At 32.6% G+C, this 10,011-nt stretch overlaps 3 protein-coding genes and 1 long non-coding RNA gene across 5 annotated transcripts in view; 1 reads left to right on the forward strand and 3 right to left on the reverse strand.

The window, feature by feature from the left end:
• Nucleotides 1-109: 109 nt before the first annotated feature.
• On the reverse strand, nucleotides 110-615 carry LOC111831501. Its single transcript, XR_002834631.1, has 2 exons — nucleotides 452-615; nucleotides 110-356 (listed from the first exon to the last, which is right to left on the reverse strand). It is a non-coding gene; the product is annotated as an uncharacterized LOC111831501 (long non-coding RNA).
• A 177-nt stretch (nucleotides 616-792) lies between these two features.
• LOC17874326 (uncharacterized protein At3g43530) lies at nucleotides 793-3,005 on the forward strand. 2 transcript variants are annotated; one of them, XM_023785980.1, is made up of 5 exons: nucleotides 798-851; nucleotides 982-1,029; nucleotides 1,460-2,179; nucleotides 2,259-2,420; nucleotides 2,530-3,005. In XM_023785980.1, exons 3-5 carry the CDS (start codon nucleotides 1,460-1,462, stop codon nucleotides 2,875-2,877), a joined length of 1,230 nt encoding a protein of 409 aa, XP_023641748.1. In that variant the 5' UTR covers nucleotides 798-851; nucleotides 982-1,029; the 3' UTR covers nucleotides 2,878-3,005. The 2 variants fall into 2 exon arrangements, with proteins under 2 accessions (XP_006279199.1, XP_023641748.1); XM_006279137.2 differs by having other exon boundaries at nucleotides 793-1,029.
• Nucleotides 3,006-3,796: 791 nt separating this feature from the next.
• The window catches only part of LOC111831497, an 11,400-nt gene continuing 5,185 nt past the window's right edge, over nucleotides 3,797-10,011 (reverse strand). Inside the window, exon 5 of the mRNA XM_023786016.1 lies at nucleotides 3,797-6,160. Within this exon, the coding sequence (XP_023641784.1) occupies nucleotides 3,797-6,154 (2,358 nt within the window). The 5' untranslated portion in view covers nucleotides 6,155-6,160. The remainder of the gene's footprint in view (nucleotides 6,161-10,011) is intronic.
• Nucleotides 8,423-8,967, reverse strand: LOC17874327 (S-protein homolog 31). The gene has a single exon (XM_006279136.2). The coding sequence runs from the start codon at nucleotides 8,965-8,967 to the stop codon at nucleotides 8,563-8,565; it is 405 nt and encodes a 134-aa protein (XP_006279198.1). The 3' UTR covers nucleotides 8,423-8,562.

Genomic DNA, 10,011 nt, shown 5'->3' on the forward strand with positions numbered 1-10,011 from the left:
GTATAAATAGACTTAAAGAGAAATTAATATACCGTTCACGATTCATGTTTTGGGTTCAGACTCGTTGAATTGTGATCTGATCTTTGAAAAACCCAACAAAGCACAGAAAGAATCACAAAGAAAGGTTCAAATTCAGAATAAGAAAGATCAAAGATGATGTACCTAAACTTACCAACATGTTAGGGTTCATAATCAGATACAGTAACAAAAGAGAGTCACAGAATAAGAAAGATCAAAGATGATCTTTCCTCCGAACAACTTAGGGTTCAATCCCTTCACGATTCCTCCGCCGTGCGTCTCCCTCCGCCGTCCGTCTCCGTCGATCTATCTTCGACTCCATCCTCCTCCGTCTGTCCCTGTGTCGTCGGTTGATCATCATCGATAATCAGATATAGTAACAAAATTAGAGAGTCACAGAATAGGAAGATCGAAGATGATGTACGTAACTTACGAACAAGATAGGGTTCAATCCCTTCACGATTCCTCCGCCGTCCGTCTCCCTCCGCCGTCCGTCTCCGTCTCCGTTCAATCCCTTCATGACCGTTGTGTTGCGTCTCAACGCATAGAAGAGAATTTTTGCTCTGAGTCGGTGATTTATTTGAATTAAAATCTCTCTAGTCCCTTTTGCTTCAACTCAATTCTCTTTTGCCCCCGTTATAAAAAATAAATGAATATTTTTTTATTTTAATTCACATAATTAGTAAAAGACAATTAAATCAAATAACATGTGATATTTACAATCTAACCATCGACCCTTTATTCTCAAATTCCAAATTGAAAACCCTACTTTTTCAATTTTTTTTCCTTCTCCACTGTGGAAGACGAAAACACACAATCTCGCCGCCGACGAGGTTCGTTCTTCCCTCTTCTCTCATTTCTCTCTAGCCTCCTTCTTATTTTCTTTGGAAGCTTACTTGATTCTTCTTTTTGGAGCATTACTCAGCAAAATCTTCCTTTTCCTTTGTCTTGTTCAAACTTCAGCCAGTTTTGTCGTGAAAAATCCACTATCACTGCACGTGAGAATTGAGGGTAAGCTTTATTTTCTTTATTGTCTTTGTATCTTGTTTGATTGGTCCTCCTTTTTGATTGATATTATTGAGTTTAATTTTGTCAAATGTGTGAAACGGATTTGAGTTTATGTGAGTGTTGGGTTTTTGAGTTTGTGTGAGTGTTAAATTTTTGAGTTTTGTGTGGCATTTTGTTAAAAACTTCACCCAATTTTGCTGGTTCATGTTGTCCTAAATTTTCTGCTTGTTTTTCTTTTTCAGCTCTTTGTTACTTTTGCTTATCTAGTGTTGTAGTTAGAATTATATAGATAATGAAGTGTGAAAAATGTGTGAATCAAATTTGATTATGTTCTGAGTTTTTGTGAGAGCTTATTTATTGAGTACTAATAGGTACAACTATTATGTGACTAATTTCTTTTTGTAATTTTCTGTTTGTATTGCATGAATTAAAGATGGATATGGAAGACGACACAGAACCACTTCAACCTGAAAACTTTTTCTTTAGTCACAACGAGTATGGAAAGAGTTGCAAATTATCAACAAGGTGTAGCATTACTAAGACGTTGAAAGCCTTAGAAAAGCTCGACAAGTCAGAAAAGGAATGGTTTACAAAGCACAAGCAGTTCAAGCATATATGGCACTTGGCTAGGCAGAAGACTAATAAGCTGACTGGTATGTGGATGCTCCTTCTTCGGACTGCATCTACACAAAAGAAGAGGGTAAGCTGGTTTGTGGTGAATGGCATTCCAATACGCTATTCAATGAGAGAACATGCTCTCATCACTGGTTTTGATTGCCATGAGTATGAGTCAGATTATAATGCTGAGAATTTTGGTAGCTATGAATTTGTGGAGAGGGTATTTGGATCTACAAAAATAACTGTGAAGGATGTGGAAAGAAAGCTGGCGTCAATGGATGATAAATGTGCTGGAGATCGCTTACAAGTGGCTGTCTTATACTTTCTATGCACGGTAATAAGAGGAAGGAGAAAGTATGATAGCATATATCCTTTCGTTCTAAAGATAGTGAATGACTTGAAAGTAGTAGAAACCTTTCCTTGGGGGAGGATTACCTTTGAAGATAATATGAAAGAAATCGATCATGCGATGAAGCATCTCGATGGCAAAGTGCGAGATGACTATTTATTTCCAGGGTTCATAATTCCTCTTGAGGTAAAAATGAAGCTCCATTACCAAGTCTTATCTGTTTGCTGATAATTTAAGATATGTGATTGTGTAATTTTATGTCTAGGTTTTGGTGTTTGAATGCATTCCCGATATGTCCAAACAATTTCAAGAGAGTGTAAGAGGCGCTAAGGATGGATGTCCACTGATGTGTAAGAGGAAATTCGAAGATAATGGCATGACAGGTTTTCCACTTGATCAACTAAACGAAGCACTAGGAACAACTAATGTAAGAACTTATTTTTGTATTATTATTTTGGGCAAAGTACGAGCTTGTTTTGTAGTAGTTTATTAAAACATAGAGATTGTGATAACCTTTGTTTTGTTGTCCTTTGTAGGACATCATTAGTATCCTAAAACCATCAGCAGCTGAAGAAGCTCTTTTGCTTGACATTATGGAGCGAGTAGAAGATGAAGATTTTTTTGACCCTATTGCTGATGCGTGGAACGAATGTCTCGATGTACAACAGAAGAAAATTTGGTGGAAGGATCTGTATAAGTTAGATCTTGCTTCTCGAGGATTTGGAGAAGATTCTCCAGCAGTTGAAATTATGGAAGAGACAGAACAAGAAAATATTCCAGCATCTGAATATATGGAGGAGCCGCAACTATCTGAAAAATTGATGATGAAGAGGATGATGAAAGCAATGGCTGATGAGCTTAAGGATATAACTCTTTGGTTTTAGGTACCACTAAACGCTTATGTACAACTATGTTATTGTTATTGATTATGTATCAATAGTAACCCACGTGTGCTGGTTTTTGTTTTTAAATCACATGTGTTGTAGTTTGGCAAAAAAACAAAATTTATGAACTTGGCGCCGTCATTTTATAAAAAAATATTAAAAGTTTGGCAACATACACTATTTAGGCGCCGTCATTCTTGAAAAATAGATTAAATAATGGAAATATTTTGCCCATAGTTGTCCAGTTGTACTCAGTTGCACTCCAATAAACATAGTTGTACTCTAGTCGAGAATCAAGTAAAATCAGTTGTTCTCAACTCTAAATCATTTTTTTTGGGTGGAACCAAAGAAAATAGCTCATTAAAGTATGTTCACTATGTATTTAAGTATTTATATATATCAAAATACAGATATTAGGTGTTCTTACACTTTGTAATGAAAATAAACAAAGTAACTCTAAAAGTATAAGGTTGTTAATGTAGCAATGTGAAAAATATATGACATGACTTTTGTTAACTTACACAAATATGTTTAATATTGTGTAAAATGTATTTTTATGTGGTTTTAATACCACCATGTATGCATTGTTCTTAGAATTTCCTTATTTTATTATTAAATTTTCTGACTTTTAATGTCTTATTAATTAACTATAGTTGTACGTGTTGGACTTAGTTGTACAAAACAAAAAAGTAAAAATATCTGCAAATTTGACAAGGCAATTAACCATAGTTGTACGAGTTGGACTCAGTTGTACCAAAATAAAACAAATCAAAATTTTAATAGATACGACACGTCAACTAACCAAAGTTATACCTGTTGAAACATAGTCCTACCAAACAAACAAATCATTTTGACAGACAAATACAAATCGTCAAATCAAAACACCATCGTTTCAAAAAATAATAAAAGCACTTAGAAATCAATTTTCACCACCAATATTGTTAAACCACTCATACAAGCTGTTAGTCTTTTGCTTCGGCTTCCTTCGTCGATATTCTCCAGCAGATTTAAACCTTTTTTCTTGTCTCCTTCCTTGTTTTACTTCATAATCTGGAGGTAATGCAAACAAAGATTTTATCTGATCGGGAACAGTCCATTGAGATATATGTGGAACCGGATAAATCGTCTTGTAATACGCCAAAACCCAAAGTTCAATCCAATAAAATTTTGAGGCCAAGTTATGTAACTCCAGATCAGGCGCTGCGTTCTTCTTTACTTCTCTTGCAGCAGCTATTGTATGCACACATGGATATTTATCTATATCAAACCGCTTACAGCTGCAAGATTTTGTTTTCAAATCTACAAAATATTTAATACCATCACGTCCAGTCACAATGTATTCAAGTTGATAACTGTTTAATTCCAGCACTGGCAACAGTTTTGCTTTTGCACAACTTGTATGGAGTTCGTTCTCCACAAAAGGAACTAATTTCTGCCCATTTGTAATTTCTGAAGAAGCCTTCCTATGTTTGTTAAACCAATCAGCAAGTTTCTGAACAATCGCATCTATCATTGGTAATAGTGAAAGCTTCCTTACATCTTTAAAAACACTATTGATAGATTCAGCACAATTGGTGGTGTCTATATTGTACCTTTCACCTGGAAAGTAACATCTTGCCCACTTTTTCACTTCAGTGCTTTTATCTAGGTACGCACGTGCAGAAGGATACCTAGAAGAGAAGTCACCATAAAGACGTAAGAACTCAGCCTCAGTATATGCCCGAGCACATTCCCTGAACTTCACTGCAACTGTTTCTTTCTTGACTCCAAAAACACTTCCTAGCACATTCTGAGACAAGTGGAAGATACAACATCCATGTTGAGACAATGGATATATCTCACCTATTGACTTCATGAGGCTGTGGTTTCTATCCGAAACAAACACCATTTCAGGATCATCCGGTACAACCGTTTTTAGCTTATTGAAAAACCAATCCCAACTTAAATTATTCTCACCATCAGCTACACCAAAGGCTATCGGATAGTGGTGATGATCTGGATCTTGAGCAGTAGCGACAATGAGTACTCCACCATGTGAAGTCTTAAGGTGGGTTGCATCAACAATTATTACCTTTCTCATCACACGAAAACCTTCAATGCAAGCTCCCAACGCAAAGAACAAGTATAGAAATTTATTTTCCTTATCCACTTCCACATATGAAATTGTATCAGGATTCATCTTTCTTAACATGAACAAATAAGAATGCAAAAGCATAAAACTATCCTCGGCAGTACCACGAATTTCACTAGCAGCTTGTTTTTTCCCTCTCCATGCGGTAGAGTATGACACTGAAACTCCAAATCTTCCTTGAACCAAATCGATGAGATTTTTTGGACTTGGCGTGTCAAACTTACCCGGATAATCTTCTGCCAAAATAGAAGCAACTATCCTTGGTGTGCCATTCCTTCTGTTTACACTTGTACTTGAAGTTGTCCGAGAGCACGTGTGAATATTCTTGTGAGTTCTAATAGAAAAACACTCGGACGTATTACGCCTCGCAGCTCGTACGTACCACTCACAACCATTTTTTGCTTCAGAACATTTAACCACGTATCTTGACAAATCTGACTTGATTACATCAAACTCAAAACAGTTCTTATGGCCAGCCAATTCAACTAAATTTTGCACTGTTTTTTTGCTTCCAAATTCTTGGCCTACTTTGATATTAAGACCATCCTCCCATGCAATACGTACAGACTCATTTCTCTCTGCACCAATATCTTCAAACATTTCAAGATTATCCACATTATAATCTTTTTCATCATGCTCCACCACCTCATTTTGTTGTGAAGGTTCCCCTAGGTAAAGAATTTCGCTATTATTCGCTTCACAAATTGGAAGAATCTCTTTATTACTAGGGACAACTACCCTAACCAAATCTTCTCTTGAACCTTGCTTAAATCCGTGATTTTCCTCAGTCCTCTGATTTTCTTCAACGATATTGGTAACCTCCACATGCAAAACACTTCTACACCCTTCTTTATTCACTTGCTTTAAGTAACACACAACATCTTCATCGTCTCGAATGTCATTTGGTTTCTTACGTTCCATCAATAGTAATGGAAGATAACTAATCTTGAGCTGAGTTGTAGCCTCATCTACTCTCATCTTGTTGCATATTTTTTCAACCAACCCAGAATATGATACCTCACGAATTGATGTCTTCATGAGAAAAGAGTACATTCTATCTTCTTTTGAAATCCATCGTACATCTTCTCCTTCACTTGAATAATACCCCTCATAATCAAAGTGTATGACTGATAAACTGCTTTTCATTGTCACCTGAAAAAAAAACAAAAAAAAAAACTTAATTTCCCAGCAGCATAGTTGTCCCTAGTAGTACCAGTTGTTCAAATCGAAAAACTTAAATTGCCCAGAAACATAGTTGTTCCTAGTAGTACTGACTGCACCAAATCGAAAAAACCTTTGTCTCAACAAATCTAATCCAAAAATTAGCATTATACCCACAATTCAATCTTGCCCATTCATGATTAACACTATAATCGACTAAGACAGCAAGTTTACTAACCTAATAACCAAGAAAACCAAACAAAATTACAAATCTACAATTTTTGAATTAAAATCTGTAAATTAGATCCAACAACAATATATTGCTGTCATATTTAAGCTTATACCTAATGAGTACAAAATGAAATAGCTTCTTCAATGGAGATTATTTGATGGAACGAGAAGTGGAAAAAGTTTCGAAGGATTTGGGTAAGCGTTCTCGAAAAAAAGAGGAATAGAAGAAAAGAGGGAGACGTACGGCTACTGCTTATATTTATTTTTGTTTATACATTTTGAAAAAATTAATATTGTTTTCAATAATAGAAAAGGGTATAATAGGATTTTTAGTTTATTGTAATAGATGAAGGGCATTGAGAATATACGAGGGCAAAGAAGAATAAACATTTGCTCTTTAGGACACAAGAGAATTTGATTCGATTTATTTCTGGGTTTGGGTTTCGAATTTAAAATCACGTTTCACGCTCCACGGTTTATGACCGTTTTGAAGAGTGATGACGTGTCGTTAATTTAAAGTAAACCACAATCTACAATTAAACCAAACTAAATCAAATTCATAACCGATACTTTCTTTTTTAATTCTTATAGTTTTAATTCAACGGGCTGTACAAACAAGAGTTCTCAACATCTTCTATGTTGTTCCATATGATTTTTTTTCTTGTATAAAATTCACTTTCAAAAAAAAAAAAATAAGCTGTAAACTTTGTGTGCACGTTTTATTTATTGATAGTATTTTTTTTTTGAACAAATTTATTGATAGTATAAGAAGCTCTTTTTTTTGTTAATCAATTTTATCTAAGGGTGAATTAAATTTTTATACTCAGTTGACCAACAACTTAAGAATATAGCTTTGCTAAATGTATAATTAGTTCTCTCATCAATTTGTATAATTGGACAAAAATAACCTTTCGCATCTAACAAATTATTTAACGAGATAATGATATAAGTATCGACAATATTGTTTATCAAATACATAAGTAAAATCATGTTATAAGTTAGATGAATAACTATTGAATTATCATGATAACAATATATATATATATATATATACATATAAGTTTATAAATATATCGTGTTAAATTGTTTGCTATCGCGATAATTTACGATTTATGTGATAAGTTTATATTTACCGTGTTAACTCATTTACTATACCACTATTTGATCAACCCAAACCGATATATAATTTATAGAAACAAATTATGGAAACAAAATATGTACACATATAACCACTATTTGATCAACCCAAACCGATATATAATTTCATTTTAAATGTAAAATCTAAACTCTAACCACTATTTTATCAACCCAAACCGATATATAATTTCGTTCTAATTGTAAAATCTAAACCCTAACCACTATTTTATCAACCCAAACCGATATATAATTTCGTTTTAATTGTAAAATCTAAACCCTAAGCACTCCTTTATAAACCCAAACCGACATATGATTTTGTTTTCATTGTAAAATCTAAACCCTAAGCTCTATTTATAAACCCAAACAGATATATAATTTTGTTTTAATTATAAAATCTAAACGTCAAAAATATATTTAACCATGTTTTATTAAAGGTATACAGATTTTGTTTCCATAATAAAGATAATTTATTTGTTAAGATAATACATTATTATTTAAATATATAATTATATTAATCGCGCTAACTTCGTTATCAGCTAACTCATGATTATAGGGTTAAAATTGTCCAAAAGAAGCAAAACTAATTATGAAATTATTTTTAACATATAGTGAATTAAAACTTTATACGTATAATTTTTTTTTTTTTGAAACAGGCTTAATTATATGAAAAAACTTACGGACCTCATAAGGTTTTTACAAGACGTATATGATGTGGGTACTCTAAAAGGTATTATGTTTCTTTCAATCATGAGTTTTGAGGGCATGAATGGTGTAATATGAGTTATGTTATTCGGATTTACAGTTTTGCAATACATAAAATTATTTAGATATTTGCAAGAAAGAGATTGTAAGATGATCTAAGAAATATGGAAATAAATATTGTTGTTGGAACTTGGAAATCCAAAAGATTTAAATTTAAGGGGAAAAACAATGTGTAATCTAGTTTAAGTTGTAAATATTCAACTATGATATATATCATTTTGTCTTTTTAATCAAATACATGTTAAAGCTATCGTTATCCAATTTTAATTTATCCAATCATATGCTTTATATAAATCGATCGGTTTTTCGCCACCTTCTCTCTTTAAATAGATACCATCTTCTCTGGCTCCCCAATACCATGTGCCTCCATAATCAAACCAATAGAATTGCTTAAATGCTGTAAAATTCTGATAGTGTTTATAGTTAGGTCCTTGTTTCAAAGTACACATGTAACGAGACGTACCCCAAAGGTTAGCCAGAAAACAAATTTTAGAATATTGTCCAATTGGTATGATAGTCGGGCCAATTACGTTATCTTTGGAATAACACTTCATCCATAAGCGTTTCTGGAATTTAAGTTCATTCGTGATTCTGACTTCGGCTCTACCTGATACGTAGCCAAGCATGTAAATGCTAAAAACAAATAGAAACACTAAAAGGCTTTTCATTTTTCTATTTATTTGAAGTTGTTTTGTTTTGTTAACTTGATGTATTCATGGTACTATATTTTTTTGTGATAATCCAGGTATCCCAACGCTTGGCGATAGGGCAGGGGTCCACGTGTTAGCTATCGGATACCCGACAGAGCAGGGGTCCACAAGATGCCCTTCAACATTAGTTTATAGCAAGTTAACAACTATATATGATAACAATTATTAATATTATGTATACATAAATCTAATGAAGAAAAAGGATAAAATCAAGAAGCATTTAATTTGTGGAAACTCAATTGTAACCATCACATTAAATTAGTATATTTAATATTATTTTTGATAAATATATTAGTTTATATGTTTTTATTACTATAGGCAGTCCGAATTTCTTATAGATAATTTCTTTAAGGGTTAAAATATCAAAGAATTGAAATTTATATCCTTATAATCAAACATAATCTCTAACTTATATCATACTATCTATGTAACCAAAAAAAATTAACTGAAATATATACTAAAAATATGATATTTAGAAATTTTATTAGTTTTAGAAATATTTAGAAATATGGTTACAAAATAGTTTTATTAGTTTTATTAGTTTTTAAAAATATGATATTTAGAAATATGGTTACAAAAATCTTGTTAGTTTTTTTTTTCACATTCATTCATTTTTAATCAGTTAATCTTCAACTATGATTATATACAATATTATATATACATATATATATATATATATTAAATTTAAATATTTAAACAGAATGAACTACAATGTTTTTCCACCCTACTACTCTTATTTGGGAAGTCATTTGAATATTACATTATTTCCCATTAGCATTAAGAACAAGAAAAATCTCATTAGTTTAAACAATTGGATTCGGGAAGCAAATCATTAGGAGAATCAATTTGTGAATATTACTCAATTCTGTTGGACATCAGGATCAAACAACCAGCGGATTTGGTTGCAAAATCTTTTGAAAAGGTGTATTCTAATTTCTTATATCATCATATGTTCCTTGTTTCCTTATTTATTACTTGCATTTTAATCACGTTCAAACTCTT

This window comes from Capsella rubella, unplaced genomic scaffold (assembly GCF_000375325.1).
Source record: "Capsella rubella cultivar Monte Gargano unplaced genomic scaffold, Caprub1_0 scaffold_93, whole genome shotgun sequence".
In the NCBI taxonomy this organism is placed as follows: domain Eukaryota; kingdom Viridiplantae; phylum Streptophyta; class Magnoliopsida; order Brassicales; family Brassicaceae; genus Capsella; species Capsella rubella.